This window comes from Diabrotica virgifera, chromosome 9 (assembly GCF_917563875.1).
Source record: "Diabrotica virgifera virgifera chromosome 9, PGI_DIABVI_V3a".
Taxonomy (NCBI): Eukaryota; Metazoa; Arthropoda; class Insecta; order Coleoptera; family Chrysomelidae; genus Diabrotica; species Diabrotica virgifera.
In genome coordinates, this window is record NC_065451.1 from 28,629,664 (window position 1) to 28,654,145 (window position 24,482).

General features: G+C 33.1%; 3 protein-coding genes across 4 annotated transcripts in view; all 3 read right to left on the minus strand.

Moving 5' to 3' along the window:
• LOC114336990 (zinc finger protein 91-like) overlaps positions 1–24,482 on the minus strand; it is a 251,669-nt gene that overhangs the window by 152,379 nt on the left and 74,808 nt on the right. The gene's annotated exons all lie outside the window — the stretch shown is intronic.
• On the minus strand, positions 1,216–3,000 carry LOC126892634 (uncharacterized). Its single transcript, XM_050662270.1, has 2 exons — positions 2,186–3,000; positions 1,216–2,130 (listed from the first exon to the last, which is right to left on the minus strand). Exons 1-2 carry the CDS (start codon positions 2,501–2,503, stop codon positions 1,807–1,809), a joined length of 642 nt encoding a protein of 213 aa, XP_050518227.1. The 5' UTR covers positions 2,504–3,000; the 3' UTR covers positions 1,216–1,806.
• LOC114336973 (zinc finger protein OZF-like) overlaps positions 7,072–24,482 on the minus strand; it is a 181,829-nt gene continuing 164,418 nt past the window's right edge. Inside the window, exon 4 of one of the 2 annotated variants that reach the window (XR_007700929.1) lies at positions 7,072–7,174. The gene's annotated coding sequence lies outside the window, so the exon portion shown is untranslated. Of the gene's footprint in view, positions 7,175–10,285; positions 10,389–24,482 lie in introns of those variants that run through there. The other variant, XR_007700928.1, reaches the window with a different exon arrangement.

Consider the following 24,482-nt stretch of genomic DNA (forward strand, 5'->3'; position numbering starts at 1 on the left):
TTTATATGTACACTTTGGATATCCATATATAATTTAAAGCACCTGAAAAGCCATTGCCCTTGGGTATGGGCGCCCATGGGTGCTGCATATCACTGACGCTTTTCAAAATCTATAATATATTGGTAAAGCTCTCCACCAGTGGAAATTGAAATACAAAGGAATGGGCATACAGGTGGACGCCGACACTTCTTTGTAAACCCTCCAATTTGCCGATGATCAAGTAATATGTGCAAATGACATGACACGAAAATTGAATGAGGAATTTGTAAATGGGGTGTGATAATGAACATGGAAAAGACGGTGTACCTCTGCGTAGGAGAGGAAACTACTGACCTGCAACTGGAAAACAATAAAACGATGTGAAGACTGTAGATACCTGGGAATAAATTTTAACAAAGAAGGAACGGATGGTGCAGAGTTAAATAGTAGAATAAATAAAGCTAGAAAATTAATTAAATCTCTGAATGGAATATTATGGAGTACTGAAATAGGAAAACAAAGAAAATTGAGAATATATGACACAATGATAAAAAGCACACTGCTGTACGGAGTTGAAACGTGGCGTCTGAAAGAACATCAAATAAGGAAAATAGAGTAGGGGAGTAAAGTGTTCAACCGGTGCATCCTTCCTATCATGACATATGGATGCCAAACCTGGACCCTAACAAAGACAAATATGAATAAACTAGCCAAAACAGAAAGAGTCATGGAAAGCGCAATGTTAGGTATACGACTGCCAGATAAAAAGAGGAACGACTGGGTAAGATCAAAAACAAAAGTCGAGGGCATAACAACAAAAGTTGCCAAACTTAAATGGAGCTTCGCAGGCCTCACTGCTAGGCAAAAAGACCAACGTTGGAATGCAACAATACAACATTGGTGACCTTACCAAAGTAAACGACCGAGAGGAAGGCCACAGATGAGGTGGGTTGATGATATTAAAAGAGTAGCCGGAACAAATTGGAAATATGTTGCTCAGGATAGAGACCGATGGAACTGGTTGGGAGAGGCCTATGTCCCAACGTGAACGATAGAAGGCGTTTAGCGAACAGACTATACCTGTTTAGCATAAACTAGAATCTAGAATATAAGCTTTAAATGTTGTTTCTTTTCTTACAGGTAATGTATTTGTAAATCGATAATATTGTACATAAAATAATAAAGTTCCTTTTCTTACATAGAGAAACACAATTGAGTTTTTTATTCACCAAAAGTTTGACGGTTAAAAACATTATTACATAAATATAAACAATTAAAATAATAATTTTACTCACAATAGGTTAGTAATTTATGGATTTCTAACCTTTGAAGTAATCAGGAAGCGACTTATTACTTACTTTACTTTCCCAGCTAGCCGGGAAAGTACTTTCCCGGCTAGCATCTGTCACTTTCCTACCTGCAAATGTCAATGTCATTTTTGATTAAAAGATGGTGTAGAAAGAATAGGATCCACTCAACATTTATTTAATTAAGAAACAACAACAACAATAACAAAAAGAAAACTATTTTTAATTATAAATATTAATAGTTACATTGGAATTATGATTACTATTAACGGTTAAAGTAAGACCGTTTTGCTCAAAATTATGAGTTTCAGAAATAGATGATGACGCCGACGTTTCTGGATTTTCTACATGAGACAACATATTAGCAATTTTTATTTGTCCATGTAATGAATTCTCCACATATCCCTCTGCTACGGTGTTGGATTTCCAACCCCCCAACTTTTTCAACTGTAGGATGTCTCCACCTGTATTTGCTAATAATGTTGCTGAAGTACGTCTAAAACAATGTCCTGTAAACCTGTTAACATTTTCCAACTTTAAATAAGTTTCTATTTTGTTTGGGAAAACTTCCTATAGCATTATGCCCAAAAGGCTGTCGTGTAATTTTACCAAATCTTATTTGTAAAAGTAATCTATCAGAGTCAATGTTATTACGAAGGTCACAGTATTGCTTTAATATTTTTATCCATTCCGATTTTGTAATTACAAATGTACGGGAAGAGTAGGTTTTTGTGACAGGAATCACTATTATAATTCGATTTTCTAAAATATCCAGGTCACTTATTTTAATTTTTAAAAGTTCATCGCACCTACAGGCTCCGGAAATGCCAATAATTAAAGCAACCTAAAAAAATTTAATATAACATATATTTAAAATGCACTAAATAAATTAAAATTACCTTTTGAGGAAGAAATTCTATCGGGGCATTGTTTAAAAATGTATCGATGTCTGCTTCAGAAAAAACACTTGACTTTTTAGCTTGATGTCCCACGTTCTGCCTTTTCAAAAATGCCCGCAATTTTGCGTATTTACTAATATCAACATTATGCCTAAAGTTTAATACTGCTCGCAACATCGAATATATTGACCATAATGTGGAGGCTTTACTTTGTTTGCTCATTTCACAAAAATAAGCAAGAAGTATGTACCGTCTCAGAGTTATGCTGCACACCTTTAGCCACGCACCATTTACTGTATAGTTCATAGGTGTTTTCATACCTCTCCCTGCTTTTTTCAGGAATTATTCCTCCAGTAGCTCTCTCTGCAGCTACCCGCAGTTCTGGTGGCGTACATTCAAATTCATTATCAGACATTTTTGTAAAATAAACACAATTTGATTATATGTACAATTAATGGCGTCGTGTATCGCCTAAATGTCAGATTCAACAAACTTGTTTTGTTACCTAGCAACGATCTCACAGGTTACTTAAAATAATTCATCTTATCACATAATGAAAATGGATACAGATATTTGAAACGAAATTATTATTGGTAGATTGTGAGTATTAGAAATCCATAAACTACTAACCGATTGTGGGTAAAATAGTATACAAACCTCGCGGGAACTCATTCTAGCCTCGCGTCTGTAGTTTACCTCGGTGCTTCGCACCTCGGTAAACTACCTTGCCGCTCGTCTGAAATAGAGTAGTTTGCCGCTAGGTATGTAATATACTATTGTTAGTATATCTTGCAAATGAATTGTTGTATCTTATCCTAATCATAAGTGTGTGTTTTCATATGTACTCTTAAGCTAGAACTGTGTGAAAACGGTTCGGAGCATATTCTGCATAAAGGTTTTTTGCCAGTATGCACTACCATATGCCTTTTTAAATCTTGTTTCATTGAAAAGTGTTTGGTGCAAATTTCACATTTAAATGGTTTTTCACCAGTATGCAATTTCATATGTAATTTTAAACGAGCCTTCACTGAAAACTGTTTGCTGCAAATTTCACATTCAAATGGTTTTTCACCAGTATGCACCGTCAAATGCCATTTTAAAGCTTGTTTCGTTGATAACTGTTTGGTGCAAATTACACATTCAAATGGTTTTTCCCCAGTATGCACTCTCATATGCCATTGTAAAACTTGTTTCCTTGAAAACTGTTTGGTGCATATTTCACATTTAAACGGTTTTTCACCAGTATGCACCCTCATATGTCTAGTAAAATCTGTGTTTGCTGAAAACTGTTTGGTGCAAATTTTACATGTAAAGCGTTTTTCAGCAGTATGCACTCTCATATGTACTGTTAAAGAATAACTGGTTGTTAATTGTTTGGAGCATATTCCACATTCGAAATGTTTTTCTTCGATGTTCACATCCGTAGTAGCAGGTAACTTTTGGTTCAAATTATTTCCAGTATACTTTAATAGATTTCGAGCATCATTGTGGATGTCTTCGCGAGAGACACCTAAAATAATAACTATCTGTAAAATCTGTATAATGAAACGAACAAGAAATGAACAAAGCATTGATTAGAGAAATCAAATTTAAGCTGGATGAGAGAAAGGTTTTGGTTTATATAATGCAAATTGTAAATGTTCATAAACGAAAAGAATGTTTGACTATGTAACTACTCGAAGCACTCCCATATTTGGTCCAAAATTGTTGCCCAACGGTATACACATATAATCTATAAAGTATAAAGCCCTCCCAGAATTCAATTTTTTTCACTTTTTTACGTTCTTTGTTTAAAAAATAGGACTCAGCGCAATTTTAACCCAACACCCCCTACCCCCTCCCCCACCAACAAAACGTCAGTTTTGGATCAAAAAAATGTTATTTTAAATTTTTAAAATAATAAAAGTGATTAATAGTATGTTAAAATACCGGAACGTGGTTATCTTTAAAGCGGCTACTCGAATTTCTTACATTTATAAATGTCTAATATTGATACCGCCACTTTGTTGCGCATTCTGGTCGATTATCTTTTCTATTATAAACTACCGTCAAAGTAAAAGGTTCAAATGAACCGTTCACTGTATGAAGTATTAGACCATTATTTTGAAAGGATTCTTATCACACTAGGTTCTATCGGTGTTTTTTTAGGAGGTATTTCGGAATAAAATTATTTCATGAGAAAATATTTATTAAGGATCAAAATGTATGTACAGGTTGGAATCAGATTTTGATATTTTATGATAAAATAACAAAAATTTAATAGGATATAATCATCCGATATTTGATACGTTTTTTTCAATAGTAGCACTGTGCCCATCTATGGGCCATACATAGTGTGACCAACTCCAATTGAGTCGAATCCGGGACAAGGCTGAAAAAAATACCTAAAATCCGGGACATTTCAATGAAAATCGGGCCATTTTTTTTTCAGAAGACAATTAAAATACAGAAACGAAAAAAAGTCCACCGTTTTAGTTTTCGTAGAACTATAATACCACGATATAAAACGCATGCGTTTTGGATGTGGTATTAGTATTACACTGTAGAGATTGTCGATTTTTTTTCGTCCTACCAATTCAGTTTGATATGAATTCTTAGAAGAATAACGTATTCAAAATTTCAAAATAGAATTTTACCAAAACGTTGAAAATTCGGATGGCCCGGAAGCCTTGTCCGGGACGCCGGGACATGACTTCGTAATTCGGGCCATGTCCCGGATTTTTCTGGCTAGTTGGTCACACTAGCTATACATCACCGGGACGCGATTTTACAAAATAATCCCACGTCAGCACAAGCTCCGCCTTCTAGACAGACGTCATCCAGTATCCGTACCCGCTATCAATACATTTTATATTAACCAATTTTTGTCTTACACGAAAACAAAAAAATTCAAAACATCCAGAAAAGAAAAGCATACATTTTTTACTTCTTGAGATTTTTGCTGTCACGTATAATTTTTAAGTTATTTTGAAGAAAAAAGAAATATTTTTCAAAATTAAAAAAAAATACTTTAAAAACCATTTTTTTAAATGAGCATTTTGAGCCGATGAAACTTACAGATAATATAAACAATCCATAAGTAAAGTAGCTTGTGAAGCAGTAACGATTCATTTCATTTCGGATTCTAATTAGAGGACCATTTTTATCATTTTTTAAACAAAAAAAAGAGACCAATATTATTTTTAGCGTAACTTACCTACTTGACCATAGAAACGGTTATTTCACGTTTAAATAATCGATTTGGAATTTGACGAAGAACCTACTTTTCATTAGCTACAACTTTGCTTCTACTGGGTATACAGACTTCATATATACATCATTCTTTTCACTTTTTTTATAAGCTATCTTTTTGCTAAACATTTTTTTTTCGGTAGAAAACTTACTTTTTGAGTTATTTGCGAAAACCGTCGAAAAACTAGTGTTTGTTGTTGAAAAAGATATCATTCACTCGCAAATAGCTCGAAAAATATTAACTTGACTCATATGTGCTGGAATCGAGTATATTTTGTAAGATGTGTTGAGAGCGGATGGTGATTCTTACAGTTATGTGGACGACGTATGCTTAGGAGGCGGAGCTTGTGTTGAGAGCGGGTATATTTTGTAAAATCGCCACCGGGACGCCATGGCGACGTAGCCAGCGACGCTTCCAATTAATTCTTTTAAAATGAATGGAAGGTATCACACTTGGCAACCACTTGGCGACGGGTCTGAATTGGAGGCGTCGCCACTGTCTACAGTTCCTCTTGTGGCGACTGGCTATCCTGGCCACTTGGCGACGATACCAGCAATATAAACGAGAGTGTACGTACCGTCACTCATTCAGTCGCCAACCAGTCGTTACTTGGAAAGATAGAAAGCAAAAGGAATTTTGATACAGAAAGATTTATTGTAGAGACCGAAAGTCGGTTATATTTGTGAAACAGTGCCTCAAAGGATTACTCTGATATTTCAAGAAGTCTTCATATAATTTGCCAAAAACACCACTTTCGTTTCGCTTTAGTATAAAAGGATGTACCCATATTTTTTCCTTTTTCTTCTGCTTAATATTTTTGCGACTTAAGTGGCAAGTTAAAAATAATATAACAGTGCGATTTCTTCAACGTCCATTTCTGTCTATGTATATGTAACAAGAGCGAATGTGGTGGAAACGGGCAGCGTTCTTGGCAATACATGGAGGTCATGGCGTCCCTGTGAGGTACGGACCTTATCCTAATCACAAGTGTGTTTTCATATGTGCTGTTAAGCTAGACCTGTATGAAAACTGTTTGTAGCATATTTTGCACGAGAAAGGTTTTTTACCAGTATGCACTACCATATGCCTTTTTAAATCTTGTTTCATTGAAAAGTGTTTGGTGCAAATTTCACATTCAAATGGTTTTTCACCGGTATGCAACTTCATATGTTTTGTTAAGTAATTCTTTAGTGAAAACTGTTTGGTGCAAATTTCACATTCAAATGGTTTTTCATCAGTATGCACTCTCATATGCCATTTTAAAACTTGTATCGTTGAAAACTGTTTGGTGCAAATTTCACATTCAAATGGTTTTTCACCAGTATGCACCGTCAAATGCCATTTTAAAGCTTGTTTCGTTGATAACTGTTTGGTGCAAATTACACATTCAAATGGTTTTTCCCCAGTATGCACTCTCATATGCCATTGTAAAACTTGTTTCCTTGAAAACTGTTTGGTGCATATTTCACATTTAAACGGTTTTTCACCAGTATGCACCCTCATATGTCTAGTAAAATCTGTGTTTGCTGAAAACTGTTTGGTGCAAATTTTACATGTAAAGCGTTTTTCAGCAGTATGCACTCTCATATGTACTGTTAAAGAATAACTGGTTGTTAATTGTTTGGAGCATATTCCACATTCGAAATGTTTTTCTTCGATGTTCACATCCGTAGTAGCAGGTAACTTTTGGTTCAAATTATTTCCAGTATACTTTAATAGGTTTCGTGCATCATTGTGGATGTCTTCGCGAGAGACACCTAAAATAATAACTATCTGTAAAATCTGTATAATGAAACGAACAAAAAATAAACAAAGCATTGAGTAGAGAAATCAAATTTAAGATGGATGAGAGAAAGGTTTTGGTTTATATAATGCAAATTGTAAGTGTTCATAAACGAAAAGAATGTTTGACTATGTAACTACTCATGCACTCCCATATTTGGTCCAAAATTGTTGCCCAACGGTATACACATACAATCTATAAAGTATAAAGCCCTCCCAGAATTCAATTTTTTTCACTTTTTTACGTTCTTTGTTTAAAAAATAGGACTCTGCGCAATTTTAACCCAACACCCCCTACCCCCTCCCCCACCAACAAAACGTCAGTTTTGGATCAAAAAAATGTTATTTTAAATTTTTAAAATAATAAAAGTGATTAATAGTATCTATGTTAAAATACCGGAACGTGCTCATCTTTAAAGCGGCTACCCGAATTTCTTACATTTATAAATGTCTAATATTGATACCGCCACTTTGTTGCGGAATCTGGCCGATTACTGCTTCTATTATAAACTACCACACAAAGGAAAAGGTTCAAATGAACCGTTCACTGCATAAAGTATTAGACCATTATTTTGAAAGGATTCTTATCACACTAGGTTCTATCGGAGTTTTTTTATGAGGTATTTCGGCCTAAAATTATTTCATGAGAAAATATTTATTAAGGATCAAAATGTATGTACAGGTTGGAATCAGATTTTGATATTTTATGATAAAATAACAAAAATTTAATAGGATATAATCATCCGATATTTGATAAGTTTTTTTCAAGAGTAGCACTGTGCCCATTTATCCATCACCGGGACGCGATTTTACAAAATAAACCCACTGTCAGCACAAACTCCGCCTTCTAGACAGACGTCATCCAGTATCCGTACCCGCTATCAATACATTTTATATTAACCAATTTTTGTCTTACACGAAAACAAAAAAATTCAAAACATCCAGAAAAGAAAAGCATACATTTTTTACTTCTTGAGATTTTTGCTGTCACGTAAAATTTTTAAGTTATTTTGAAGAAAAAAGAAATATTTTTCAAAATTAAAAAAAATACTTTAAAACCATTTTTTTAAATGAGCATTTTGAGCCGATGAAACTTACAGATAATATAAACAATCCATAAGTAAAGTAGCTTGTGAAGCAGTAACGATGCATTTCATTTCGGATTCTAATTAGAGGACCATTTTTATCATTTTTTAAACAAAAAAAAAGAGACCAATATTATTTTTAGCGTAACTTACCTACTTGACCATAGAAACGGTTATTTCACGTTTAAATAATCGATTTGGAATTTGACGAAGAACCTACTTTTCATTAGCTACAACTTTGCTTCTACTGGGTATACAGACTTCATATATACATCATTCTTTTCACTTTTTTTATAAGCTATCTTTTTGCTAAACATTTTTTTTTCGGTAGAAAACTTACTTTTTGAGTTATTTGCGAAAACCGTCGAAAAACTAGTGTTTGTTGTTGAAAAAGATATCATTCACTCGCAAATAGCTCGAAAAATATTAACTTGACTCATATGTGCTGGAATCGAGTATATTTTGTAAGATGTGTTGAGAGCTGATGGTGATCCTTACAGTTATGTGGACGACGTATGCTTAGGAGGCGGAGCTTGTGTTGAGAGCGGGTATATTTTGTAAAATCGCCACCGGGACGCCATGGCGACGTAGCCAGCGACGCTTCCAATTAATTCTTTTAAAATGAATGGAAGGTATCACACTTGGCAACCACTTGGCGACGGGTCTGAATTGGAGGCGTCGCCACTGTCTACAGTTCCTCTTGTGGCGACTGGCTATCCTGGCCACTTGGCGACGATACCAGCAATATAAACGAGAGTGTACGTACCGTCACTCATTCAGTCGCCAACCAGTCGTTACTTGGAAAGATAGAAAGCAAAAGGAATTTTGATACAGAAAAATTTATTGTAGAGACCGAAACATATTTGTGAAACAGTGCCTCAAAGGATTACTCTGATATTTCAAGAAGTCTTCATATAATTTGCCAAAAACACCACTTTCGTTTCGCTTTAGTATAAAAGGATGTACCCATATTTTTTCCTTTTTCTTCTGCTTAATATTTTTGCGACTTAAGTGGCAAGTTAAAAATAATATAACAGTGCGATTTCTTCCACGTCCATTTCTGTCTATGTATATGTAACAAGAGCGAATGTGGTGGAAACGGGCAGCGTTCCTGGCAATACATGGTGGCCATGGCGTCCCGGTGAGGTACGGACCTTATCCTAATCACAAGTGTGTTTTCATGTGTGCTGTTAAGCTAGTCCTGTATGAAAACTGTTTGGAGCATATTTTGCACGAGAAAGGTTTTTTACCAGTATGCACTACCATATGCCTTTTTAAATCTTGTTTCATTGAAAAGTGTTTGGTGCAAATTTCACATTCAAATGGTTTTTCACCGGTATGCAACTTCATATGTTTTGTTAAGTAATTCTTTAGTGAAAACTGTTTGGTGCAAATTTTACATGTAAAGGGTTTTTCACCAGTATGCAGTACCACATGCCGTTTTAAAACTCCTTTGCTTGAAAACTGTTTAGTGCAAATTGCACATTCAAATGGTTTTCCACCGGTATGCAACTTTAAATGTACTCTTAAATTAGCCTTCATTGAAAACTGTTTGGTGCAAATTTCACATTCAAATGGTTTTTCACCAGTATGCACTCTCATATGCCATTTTAAAACTTGTATCGTTGAAAACTGGTGCAAATTTCACATTCAAATGGTTTTTCACCAGTATGCACCGTCAAATGCCATTTTAAAGCTTGTTTCGTTGATAACTGTTTGGTGCAAATTACACATTCAAATGGTTTTTCCCCAGTATGCACTCTCATATGCCATTGTAAAACTTGTTTCCTTGAAAACTGTTTGGTGCATATTTCACATTTAAACGGTTTTTCACCACTATGCACCCTCATATGTCTAGTAAAATCTGTGTTTGCTGAAAACTGTTTGGTGCAAATTTTACATGTAAAGCGTTTTTCAGCAGTATGCACTCTCATATGTACTGTTAAAGAATAACTGGTTGTTAATTGTTTGGAGCATATTCCACATTCGAAATGTTTTTCTTCGATGTTCACATCCGTAGTAGCAGGTAACTTTTGGTTCAAATTATTTCCAGTATACTTTAATAGGTTTCGTGCATCATTGTGGATGTCTTCGCGAGAGACACCTAAAATAATAACTATTTGTAAAATCTGTATACTGCAACGAACAAGAAATGAACAAAGCATTGATTAGAGAAATCAAATTTAAGCTGGATGAGAGGAAGGTTTTGGTTTATATAATGCAAATTGTAAGTGTTATGTTTGACTATGTAACTACTCAAAGCACTCCCATATTTGGTCCAAAATTGTTGCCCAACGGTATACACATACAATCTATAAAGTATAAAGCCCTCCCAGAATTCAATTTTTTTCACTTTTTTACGTTCTTTGTTTAAAAAATAGGACTCAGCGCAATTTTAACCCAACACCCCCTACCCCCTCCCCCACCAACAAAACGTCAGTTTTGGATCAAAAAATGTTATTTTAAATTTTTAAAATAATAAAAGTGATTAATAGTGTCTATGTTAAAATACCGGAACGTGCTCATCTTTAAAGCGGCTACCCGAATTTCTTACATTTATAAATGTCTAATATTGATACCGCCACTTTGTTGCGGAATCTGGCCGATTACTGCTTCTATTATAAACTACTACACAAAGGAAAAGGTTCAAATGAACCGTTCACTGCATAAAGTATTAGACCATTATTTTGAAAGGATTCTTATCACACTAGGTTCTATCGGAGTTTTTTTAGGAGGTATTTCGGCCTAAAATTATTTCATGAGAAAATATTTATTAAGGATCAAAATGTATGTACAGGTTGGAATCAGATTTTGATATTTTATGATAAAATAACAAAATTTTAATAGGATATAATCATCCGATATTTGATACGTTTTTTTCAAGAGTAGCACTGTGCCCATTTATACATCACCGGGACGCAATTTTACAAAATAAACCCACTGTCAGCACAAACTCCGCCTTCTAGACAGACGTCATCCAGTATCCGTACCCGCTATCAATACATTTTATATTAACCTATTTTTGTCTTAAATGAAAACAAAAAAATTCAAAACATCCAGAAAAGAAAAGCATACATTTTTTACTCCTTGAGATTTTTGCTGTCACGTATAATTTTTAAGCTATTTTGAAGAAAAAAGAAATATTTTTCAAAATTAAAAAAAAATTACTTTAAAACCATTTTTTAAATGAGCATTTTGAGCCGATGAAACTTACAGATAATATAAACAATACATAAGTAAAGTAGCTTGTGAAGCAGTAACGATTCATTTCATTTTGGATTCTAATTAGAGGACCATTTTTATCATTTTTTAAACAAAAAAAGAGACCAATATTATTTTGAGCGTAACTTACCTACTTGACCATAGAAACGGTTATTTCACGTTTAAATAATCGATTTGGAATTTGACGAAGAACCTACTTTTCATTAGCTACAACTTTGCTTCTACTGGGTATACAGACTTCATATATACATCATTCTTTTCACTTTTTTTATAAGCTATCTTTTTGCTAAACATTTTTTTTTCGGTAGTAAACTTACTTTTTGAGTTATTTACGAAAACCGTCGAAAAACTAGTGTTTGTTGTTGAAAAAGATATCATTCACTCGCAAATAGCTCGAAAAATATTAACTTGACTCATATGTGCTGGAATCGAGTATATTTTGTAAGATGTGTTGAGAGCTGATGGTGATCCTTACAGTTATGTGGACGACGTATGCTTAGGAGGCGGAGCTTGTGTTGAGAGCGGGTATATTTTGTAAAATCGCCACCGGGACGCCATGGCGACGTAGCCAGCGACGCTTCCAATTAATTCTTTTAAAATGAATGGAAGGTATCACACTTGGCAACCACTTGGCGACGGGTCTGAATTGGAGGCGTCGCCACTGTCTACAGTTCCTCTTGTGGCGACTGGCTATCCTGGCCACTTGGCGACGATACCAGCAATATAAACGAGAGTGTACGTACCGTCACTCATTCAGTCGCCAACCAGTCGCTACTTGGAAAGATAGAAAGCAAAAGGAATTTTGATACAGAAAAATTTATTGTAGAGACCGAAACATATTTGTGAAACAGTGCCTCAAAGGATTACTCTGATATTTCAAGAAGTCTTTATATAATTTGCCAAAGACACCACTTTCGTTTCGCTTTAGTATAAAAGGATGTACCCATATTTCTTCCTTTTTCTTCTGCTTAATATTTTTGCGACTTAAGTCGCAAGTTAAAAATAATATAACAGTGCGATTTCTTCCACATCCATTTCTGTCTATGTACAGTAGGGTGGGCCGAAAAAATTATTTGTTTAGTTTTAATACACAATACCCCCAAAAAGATGCCTTTTGGTAAGTATAATCACTGTATTTTTTTTAGGATTTTTAAAAAAACATCTTCAGCCCTCTACCACCCCTAAAGTGAACCCTAAATCAAAATTATTTAATTTAATTAGCAATACCTGTAAAAAGTTTCAATTATATGCAAAGAGTTCATGTTATTTTTTTTATACATTTAGAATAAGATATTCTACCCTCTACCAACAGATAATGATCTTGAATCAAAAATAAAAATAATAAATTCACAATTATTTCTGAAAAATTGTGTGTAAATATGGGAAACTACTGCACATTTTATAGGGTGTTGGGAAATAAAACAAAATTTGAACTGAACTAAAAGTTTATTGGAAACCGAAAACAAACAAAAATATAAATATCCTATTTTTAAACACACTAAAATGCGAAATAAAAATCAATAGAAAAATGCGTTCATTCAATTTTAAATTGTGCTTTGTTATCGTAAGTTACAAGAAAGTCTTTTGATTTTATTTTAGATCGAATAAATCCGTCTCTGCGTTCTGGCCCTGTAACTAGCAAAGATGATTCCGAAACCAATTTCACACATCTCTCCACAGCTTGCGTGTGGCATGGATATTTTGGAAAGTCAAAGTCTGCAATTATAGAGCTATCAATTAACTGTTTCAGCTCATCATCTGGTATGTCAGCTAACATTGGTGGGGCCGTTACTTCACATTCACTCCAGTTTATTAACTCAAAATACTCCGCAGCATTAAAGTTTATTTCTGGTATTTTAAACTGCCTTATTCCGACTTTTTTCTCTTTTCTGGCTTTAATAATTCTCCGTAAAGCTAATTCTCGTACCCATTGACGATTATCTGTTAACATACATAAGAGAAGATTCTCCGGATGAATATAATAGGAGTTTCGTTGGATAACTGCATCTATAATATTTTTAAGATCATCTCTTAAATATCTTGATAGTGTAATGGATTTGAAAACATGCAAACTGGCTTGTGTGCAACTTGGATTAAGCTTTATAAAAAACCACATTGGTGCATAGACTTTAATTATAAATTGAACAAGATCTTTCAATCTTGATGTAGGATGTTCGGTTCCAACGTAGAGGCGGAGAACTCTATTTGCCATTGTCAGCCATCTGGAATGAGCTAACTTTCCAGGGCTACGATTTGCTAAATTTTCATAGACGTTGCCATTTGATATTGCTTGGCATATGTCGTACAGATATGACTGGTCTGAGCTTAATTCTTTAGATGGTATTGTTAGTTCTGGGAGATCACTTTCAATTATTTCAAAATCTACGATTGGAAGGTGTTCGCATTTTTCCAATAATTTCCCGATCACTCCAGAGAATTGACGAGGTCCAGTAGTAGCTCCATCCAAACGTTGAAATAAATGTCTCAATGGCAACTCATTAGCATGTAAGGCACACACAAACCATTGCAAAGGTCGCTTAAGTTCATTTTCGATATATGTTATAACTCCATTTTTATGTCCAGTATTCACTATGGTTCCGTCACAACCAATCGCCACTAAATTATCCAAACAGAAGTTATTTGAAATGAGAAAGTCTATTATTGCCTTTCCAATTGACTTGGCTGAGCCTGCAGATGGGGTAACGTGCCCCAAATAAACAGAATTCGGTTCTTCTATCAATGACACATGTTCTTCTGCAATAGTTCTTTTATGATATCTCTCACCTTTCTTTTCCTGCACTAAGGTTTTGTCCTTCCTGCCATCAAAGTAAATACTCTTAATGGGTTTATTTGTAGACTGAAACTCATTACTAAGGATATTTCTGTTCTTTTGACGAGCTCTTCTAACTTTATTTTTATCGATTACTTTTGAGGTATCACTATCGCAAATAATTCCCACATCTTTTAATACAGCTGTGGCAACAGCAGCTGCTGACCTGTCAGAAATTCCATATTTGTCACATATGGTACCTAATGTAGGCAACTTTATCCTCATTTGACTACAGGATGGTTTCGACGGTAAATCAATATTTGCAACACTAGGTGAGGCTTCAGATGAAGAAGAATTGTCAGAGTCTGTTGATAACCTAGTGACCTCAGTAGAACAGCTGGGCATAGAAATATTGTGAAATTCAGATTTGAATTTTTGTACTCGTTCTGTTTCTTTTGTTTGTCTCTCCGTCCTTACATTCAACTTTTTAGTTGTTTCACGATCAACAGTTCCTATAGCCATATCTCTAGTGGACCGTTGATCCAAAAGAAATTCCTGTTCCTGCTTTGGTACTTTTCTTGATTTATCACACTTGCATGCAGAAAAATCACACTTACAGGCAGCAATGTCGAACAACTTATCCCTTGTTTCCTCTTTGAAGCTGGTAATCTTTAACTCATATTGAACATTTCTTTTGCTTTTTGGATATCTGATAAGGTTTAAATATTTATTATGATATTTACGTAATAATTGCATGATGCGGTCCTTTGACACGGTTGGAATTGACGCTGATTCCCATATACTTTTGATTTTTGGCACAAGCACTTCACAAACTTCATTAAAACTTGGTTCCTTTCCAAAATATTTAGTAAACTTCAGTTCATAACGAATAAACAAATAACATCGAAGCACATGTTCTATCGTTGGTAAAACATGACAGTTTAAGTCGACTGGGTTACCGAAAATTGGACATTCTACTTTACTTCTTGTAATATTTAATTTTAAAGCAGCCATATTTATGGTCGTGCTAGGTATTCACGCAAATACAACAAACACAATCTATTCGTCTTGGCTTTCAACAAATAAACAATAAACATGCGTTTCACCCGAAAGCTTATTTCGCACTAAGAAGATAAGCGACGACAAGTACCATAACTCTCGACGATCCATCTCAGCCGGGACTGTTCGATTGTATCCGAGGCTTCACGACCAAGACCATCAGTATTAAATACTTTTATATTATATTATTATACTTTTTATGCTTTAAAGTTATACGGAGTTAATTTTACATTTTGTGTTTGGAAAAAGTTGGAAAATTGAGATTTTATTTTAGTTAGAGGGTGGTAGAGGGCTGATAAAATCATTTTAAAATAATAAGAAAAAAACAAAAGATTTATACACGGTAAAAGACAAACTTTGAGCGGTATTGTGTTCCTAATTTATTTATTTATTTTTCAAGGTCACTTAAGGGCTGGTAGAGGGCTGAAGACATTTTTTCAAAATAAAACAAAAAATCACAAATATTTTTTACACATATACGCATCTTTTTACGGGTATTGCGTTCCTGTTTGATTCGTTTTTTTTCTGAAGTCCAGTTTCGGCCCACCCTAATGTACAGGGTGTCCCAGACTAATTTACCCACGCTGTATCTCTTAAACAAATAGAGATTGTCGAATGGGACAAAAATTGATCTATTCTACTTGTAATACACTTTAATATGGCGTAGAAAAAAATCATCCCCTAAATATTCGTCCCTTAGTTACAACCCCTAACTTTAATTTTTTTAATAGCACTCTGTATATTTTTTTATAGTTTTGGATGTGGTCTTCCATTGTCTATTCAACACATTTTTTTAAAATAAAATCGGTTCGTAAATAACCAAGAAAATATCAGTTTAGTTTTGTTAATTATGTGTCCCAGACTAATTTATCCAGGCTATATTTCTTAAACGAATAGAGATTTTTGAATGGGACAAAAACTGGTCCATTAAATTTGTAATACACTTTAATATGGCGTAGAAAAAAAATTATCCCCTAAATATTCATACCTTAGTTACAACCCCTAACTTTATTTTTTTAAATAGCACCCTGTAAGTTAGGGATGAATATTTAGGGGATGATTTTTTTTACTCCATATGAAAGTGTATTACAAATGGAATAGATCAGTTTTTGTCCCATTCGAAAATCTCTATTCGTTTAAGAATTATAGCCTGGATAAATTAGTCTGGGACACACAATTAACAAAAATAAACTGATAGTTTCTTGGTTATTTACGAACCGATTTTATTTTCAAAAAATGTGTTGTATAAACAATACAAGACTACATCCAAAACTATAAAAAAATATACAGGGTGCTATTAAATAAATTAAAGTTAGGGGTTGTAACTAAGAGATGAATATTTAGGGGATGATTTTTTTCTACGCCATATTAAAGTGTATTACAAGTAGAATAGATCACTTTTTGTCCCATTCGAAAATCTCTATTCGTTTAAGAGATATAGCGTGGGTAAATTAGTCTGGGACACCCTGTATATGTAACGAGAGCGAATGTGGTGGAAACGGGCAGCGTTCTTGGCAATACATGGAGGTCATGGCGTCCCTGTGAGGTACGGACCTTATCCTAATCACAAGTGTGTTTTCATATGTGCTGTTAAGCTAGTCCTGTGTGAAAACTGTTTGGAGCATATTTTGCACGAGAAAGGATTGTCACCAATATGCACTACAATATGCCGTTTTAAAACTTCTTTGCTTGAAAACAGTTTAGTGCAAATTGCACATTCAAATCGTTTTTCACCGGTATGCAACTTTAAATGTACTCTTAAATTAGATTTCATTGAAAACAGTTTGGTGCAAATTTTACATTCAAATGGTTTTTCACCAGTATGCACTACCATATGCCGTTTTAAAACTTCTTTGCTTGAAAACTGTTTAGTGCAAATTTCACATTTTCAAATGGTTTTTCACCGGTATGAAGCTTTAAATGTACTCTTAAATTAGCCTTCCTTGAAAACTTTTTGGTGCAAATTTCACATTCAAATGGTTTCGCACCAGTATGCGCTACCATATGCCGTTTTAAAACTTGTTTGCTTGAAAACTGTTTAGTGCAAATTGCACATTCAAATGGTTTTTCACCGGTATGCAACTTTAAATGTACTCTTAAATTATATTTCATTGAAAACTGTTTGGTGCAAATATCACATTCAAATGGTTTTTCACCAGTATGCATTCCCATATGCCCTTTTAAAACTTGTTTCGTTGAAAACTGTTTGGAGCAAATTTCACATTCAAATGGTTTTTCACCAGTATGCACTCTCATATGCCATTTTAAAACTTGTTTCGTTGAAAACTGTTTGGTGCAAATTTCACATTCAAATGGTTTTTCACCGGTATGAAACTTCATATGTTTTGTTAAGTAATTCTTTAGTGAAAACTGTTTGGTGCAAATTTTACATGTAAAGGGTTTTTCACCAGTATGCACTACCATATGCCGTTTTAAAACTTGTTTGCTTGTAAACTGTTTAGTGCAAATTGCACATTCAAATGGTTTTTCACCAGTATGCACTACCATATGCCGTTTTAAAACTTCTTTGCTTGAAAACTGTTTAGTGCAAATTGCACATTCAAATGGTTTTCCACCGGTATGCAATTTTAAATGTACTTTTAAATAAGCCTTCATTGAAAACTGTTTGGTGCAAATATCACATACAAATGGTTTTTTACCAGTATGCATTCTCATATGCAATTTTAAAACTTGTTTCGTTGAAAACTGTTTGGTGCAAATTTCACATTCAAATGGTTTTTCACCAGTATGTACTCTCATATGCCTTTTTAAAATTTGTTTCGTTGAAAACTGTTTGGTGCAAATTTCACATTCAAATGGTTTTTCACCGGTATGCAACTTCATATGTTTTGTTAAGTAATTCTTTAGTGAAAACTGTTTGGTGCAAATTTTACATGTAAAGGGTTTTTCGCCAGTATGCACTCTCATATGTTCTTTTAAAATAAATCTTGTTGTTAATTTTTTGAAACATATTTCACATTGAAAATTGTTTTCTCCGATGTTCATATCCGTAGTAGCAGTTAAATTTTGGTTAAAGCTATTTCCGGGATATTTTAATATTGCATTGCATTCATCGTTTTTGATATCTTCGCAAGAGACACCTAAAATAATAATTACATGTTAAATCAGTATAATGTAACGATAAAAAATTTATTATGTCGTGCAGTTACTAACACTCTTACTAATAAACACGGACTAACTATAGACCTAGAACTAAGTCAATGACATTTATTTTTTTAATAAATAGCGACTAACGATGGACGAAGCCAATAAGTTATGTTACGTTGAGTTAATGAGTTAATTCTCCTGGTTTAAAAACAGAGCATTGTCTGAAGCTTAGTCCATGTTTATTAACCCCTTAATGTACGCCCTCAACTCTGACTCGAGCGTGCCTTACTGGCAATTTTGTACACGCTCGACTCTGACACGAGCAACCATTAAATTTTAATCTTTCAATTTTTTAAACACTTGCGAACTTGGTATTGATATAAAAGCGTATAGCGGTAAAATATTTTCTACATTTCTTCTTCTTCTTTTACATCTATACCTTTTTTATTGCCAAGACTCTGTTATCATTGTAAAATGATATTTATTTATCTAATAACTTTAGGAACCATTGACAATTCTTCTCTTCTTCTTCTTTTTATGTAGACATTACTGTAGAATTGTAAATAGTTTACCTTATATTTTAAATTCCCCTGTATATTATTTTTCTTAATTATTGGTACGAGAACGGGATACATTTCTTCTTCTTCTTTTACATCTATACCTTTTTTATTGCCAAGACTCTGTTATCATTGTAAAATGATATTTATTTATCTAATAACTTTAGGAACCATTGACAATTCTTCTCTTCTTCTTCTTTTTATGTAGACATTACTGTAGAATTGTAAATAGTTTACCTTATATTTTAAATTCCCCTGTATATCATTTTTCTTAATTATTAGTACGAGAACGGGATGCATATGTACAAATGCTCCTATACTACGGCACCAGAGTGCCGAAATCGGTTAGCCTTTGAAATACACTATTACGCTATTAAATTTTGGTTTTTATTGCAATTAATATTATTGTGTATTGTATATTTATATTTCAATTTATTGCTTGAAAATAGGATTAAAAATGTCTTTTCTTTTCTAAAAAATGTCTTTCGCAGAGGCAATTAGCCAGACTTGTTTGTGATTGATTGCAGATTCGTAGTCATACATTTCTAATTTCATAACAACTACTACAATATTATTTTTATAGATAGGTACATAGGTACATTTTGTTGCTTTACTTTTATTTTATTTTTCATAGAAATGTCGAAATTTTTAATACAAATGTCTAAACTGTAATAAACTTAGCATATTTAAGAATGTGTTTTTACCTTAACTCGAGAAAAAAAATAAAAAAAATAATTATAAAAAGCCATTGAATAAAAAAGAAATAAACATTTTTTATTTTTATTTATTTATAGGTACATATATAATTATTCGTATACAGTGCGTCCATAAAGTATCCCATAAATTCATTATTAACTAAATAAACAACATTATTAGAACTTACAGAAAGAGGTCGACTTTTGATAATTTTGATATTGGCATATATGTCATACTAGTGACGTCATCCGTCTGGACGTGATGATGTAATCGATGATTTTTTAGAGAATTTAAAGGAGAATAGGGGTCGTGTGCTAGCTCATTTAAAAGGCGATTTAATTCTCTATTCAATAATATAAACATTAACATAATTATTTATACAGGGTGTCCAAATTTTTTTTTATAATAAATTAATTGATACAAAAAGACAAATATGTGTAATTTATTTAATTAAAAACACATTTTACTGCTGTCATAAAACAGAAATAAAATTTTTTATTTGGCAAATAAACATTGCCTTTCGCTTAAATTAAATGTTCAAACTGTCAAGAGGCAGGTGGGTGGCAGCTTAAACATTGAATTTAAGCAAAAGGTAATGTTTATATTTGAAATAAACATTTTATTTCTGTTTTCTGATAGCAGTAAAATGTATTTTGAATTAAATAAACTACGCAAAGTCTTCTTTTTGTGTCAATCAATTTAATTAAAAAATTGTTTTTGAATACCCTGTATAAATAATTATGTTAATGTTTATATTACTGAATAGAGAATTGAATTGCCTTTCAAATGAGCTATCACACGATCCCCATTCTTATTGAAAAAATCATCAATTAAGTCATCACGTCCAGACGGATGACGTCACTAGTATGGTATATATGCCAAAAAAACCATAAATTAAAATCAAAAATCGATCTGTTTTGGTAATTTATAATAATGTTGTTTATTTAGTTAATAATGAATTTATGCGTTACTTTATGGACGCACTGTATACGAGTAATTATATCTGTACTTATAAATAAATAAAAAATAAAAAACATTTATTTGTTTTTTAGTCATTGGCGTTTTTTTTTATTTTTTTCTCGGGTTATTGTCAAAAAGTCACATTCTTAAGTATCCTAGGTCTATTGCAGTTTCGACATTTCTATTTGAATACAATAAATTTAAATACACAATACTTACAATAATATTAATTGCAATAAAAACTTACGACACCAAAATTTAATAGAAGTCTTATTATTTAATTAGTGCCGAAATCAATGAGGGTTTGTAACGTAATAGTGTATTTCAAAGGCTAACCGATTTCGGCACTCTGATGCCGTAGTATAGGAGCATTTGTAAATATGCGAACGGGATAAGAGTCTCACACATATGGACCTACGTTGGCACAGATGGTTGGAACGAATTGGGATTACTACGGTAACCGGTCCGAAATACTGCTAACGTTGAATCTTTAAGGCCTAATTAAGTAAGAATAACATTCGCAACTTTGAACTAATTTTAATAGTTTGGTTCTCATTGGAAAACGGAAAAGAGGGATTAGATGTATTTAAGAGAATTTATTTTATGGTAGGGGTTGTATAGTCAGTCGATTTTAACACCATAAACGCGACGGACGTGTTCTTGGGGATAATACCTACTTAGAAAAAGACGAATTAAGACGGGTATTATATTGATTAGACGCAATTACTTATCTCTAAATACATTTCTTTTGTAAGAACAAGAACTCGTAAAATTTTAGTCGCAATTACACAAGCACTTTTAGATTTCGTCAATTTAATAGTATCAATAATTTAGTTATCTATTTTATTAATTAAAACTGTTAAACATCACACGGACTTTTATTACGATTGTCTTCAAAGAATCCCTAGATCTTGGGGGCTCAATCGCGGATCTAAGAAAGACAATTTCGTTATGAAGTTCGCGAAATACCGTAAAGTGACGTGTAATTTAAAAAATCGGCTGAAGTGACGTGACGTAATTTTTGACGACGGCTGTTTGGGCAGTGACGACGACGAAGACGAGACGCAATCATAGCAAGCAGTATTACCAAGGAGAAATCAGGTGTGTTTGTTCCAATATTTTAAAAGTAGTCAAGACACTTTGGTCTGGTGTCTGGAAATTAGAAATCTGACCAAAGATTATTTTTTCGAGGAACTGTGAACTGGAACTTTGACGATAAACAGTGAATGTTGCGAAAGAACTATCATAAATTATTTAACGATTAACTTTTTTTTGTTTTTCATTGTTTTTTTTTGTTCATTTATTTTAATAAATCATAACTTTGTTATTATTTGTAGGAAATATTGATAATTTTGGAGTAAAAGCGACTACAATTCTACAGTTCACAAATACAATTTGCACACGGGAAAAAATAATCTAACTTTTTAATTAAAACATAATCTCTTTTTATTTTTGTTTTTTTTTTATTTATTATTATTATACACCTCTTTAAAATGCAGTCTAAACAAACTCTTAACGATTTTCCAAAAATTAGTTTAAACCTTAGAAATTCGGCATTAAGTTCTGTTAAGGCCTCGCATGTTGTTGCATACGGTGATATAGTCCAGGGTAATAAGGTTTTTCCCATGACACTCGAGCAGCCAGGGTACTGAAGCGTTTTTTCGACAGGTAATACCTATAAGAGCAAATTGTAACTATTTCCTGCGTAGGATCTGGCGGCCATTTTTATTTATAAACAATTAAGTGTCAAAAAATGGCATTTTTCCCTTTTTTTTCAAATCAATGGAAAACAGTGAAACTTATGGTTTTTTCAGTACAAATATCTTTGAGATTATGGAAAAAGCTTTAAAATGCCGTATTACAAAGTTTAATATACTCATTTATTGTTAATATAATTGCGAAAAAAGGTCGGAATTGCAAAAAAAAATTAATTTCGCAATATCGATTGTAAAAATTAGTGTACAGCTTTGAAATTTTTGTCACATAAGGGTTCTTTAGTGGTTAATATGTGATAAAAATTTCAAAGCGATTCATTCAATTGTTTAAATTTTATTCAAATTGTTTATCCCAGAGAGCATTTTTTTTGCAATAACCTAAGTTAGAAGAAAATAACGTTAGAATCATTCCACAGGTGTCAAATGAAAGAGCATGAACTATATTTTCAACTTGGTTTAAAAAAAGCGAATAAAAAATGCATTTATTAGTAATAAATAATTATGCAAAAGTACCGTAAAGCTTTCCTTATAAACTTTTTATTTTGTTATATAAGAAATTATATATATTTATTACAATTTTTTATCAATTATGATATAAATAACATTACTTGGTAGTTGTGCACTTAAAACAGGGTAAAAAAGTTATTTTTTTTGGAAAAAGTTATCCAAAAAGTTTATAAGGAAAGATTTACGATACTTTTGCATAATAATTAGTACTAATAAATGCATGTTTTATTAGGTTTTTTTAAACCAAGTTAAAAACATAGCTCATGCTCTTCCATTTGACATCTGTGGAATGGTTCTAACGTCATTGTTTTCTGACTTATGTTATAGCAAAAAAAATGCTCTCTGAGATAAACAATTCGAATAAAATTTAAACAATTCAATGAATCGCTTTAAAATCTTTATCACAAATTAAGCACCAAAGAACCCTCATTTGACAAAAATTTCAAACCTGTACACTAATTTTTACAACAGTTATTGCGAAAATATTTTTTTTGCAATTCCGACCTTTTTTCGCAATTATATTAACAATAAATGAGTATATCAAACTTTGTAATATGTCATTTTAAAGCTTCTTCCATAATCTCAAAGATATTTGTACTAAAAAACTCATAAGTATCACTGTTTTCCATTGATTTAAAAAAAAGGGAGAAATTCCATTTTTTGACAGTTAATTGTTTATAAATAAAAATGGCCGCCAGATCCTACGCAGGAAATAGTTACAATTTGTTCCTGTAGGTATTACTTGTCGAAAAAACGCTTCAGTACCCTGACTGCTCGAGTGTCACGAACAGGGTATATTTTTGTCTTATTACCCTGGCCTAATAATGGGTTGCCGCGACAAACAAGGAAGAACTTGCGGAATTTCACAAATTTTGCGTGAGATAAAGAATCCGAGGAATATTCCACAAAAATAGACGACATTAAAAACAAACTAAGTATGCCGGACTTAGTAGCAGTTTGCAATGTTTTAGATCTGAACTACGCTGGTTCAGAGGACGACGTAATTGAACGTATTTGTTCATTTTTGAACGACTTCAATTTTGAAGACGAGAATGACGATGAAGACGAAGACGCTAGCGATGATGACGGTGATAAAGACGTTTATCACAAGGAAAACGGTAAAGACGTTACCGAAGACGATCGCTATAATGAAGATAATGACGCAAATAGTGATAAAGACGCTTATCACGAGGAAGAAGGTAAAGACGTTACCGACCACGATATGGGTGATGAAAGGACGACGGATTTATTTACGAGGAATATATCAAAATCCAACAAAATGACGAGAGGTAGACTGAATGATTCATTTGCCTTAACTTTTAGAGACGTAGAGGACAGTATAAGAAATTTCGACGGAAAAGACGATTATCCCATAGGAAAATGGATTACTGATTTTGAAGAAATTTCCAGAGAAAGGAGTTAATAACTGGAAGCTCTTGAAGAAAATACTAACGACAGAGTTTGAAAACAAAATAAGTAGTGCCGAAATTCACAGAATGCTGATGAATAGAAAGAAGAAACAAGGTGAAAGCGTACAGGAGTATGTACTAAAAATGAGAGAAATCGGTAGCAGAGGAAACATCGAAAATGAAGTCATAATGCAG

What these genes read in the sequence shown, in the direction of transcription:
- LOC126892634 (XM_050662270.1), bottom strand. Translation starts at nt 2,503, where the DNA reads ATGAAAACACCTATGAACTATACAGTAAATGGTGCGTGGCTAAAGGTG. An exon ending in TAGAATTTCTTCCTCAAAAG is followed by an intron (nt 2,131 to 2,185) that starts GTAATTTTAATT and finishes AAATTTTTTTAG; the next exon opens with GTTGCTTTAATTATTGGCAT.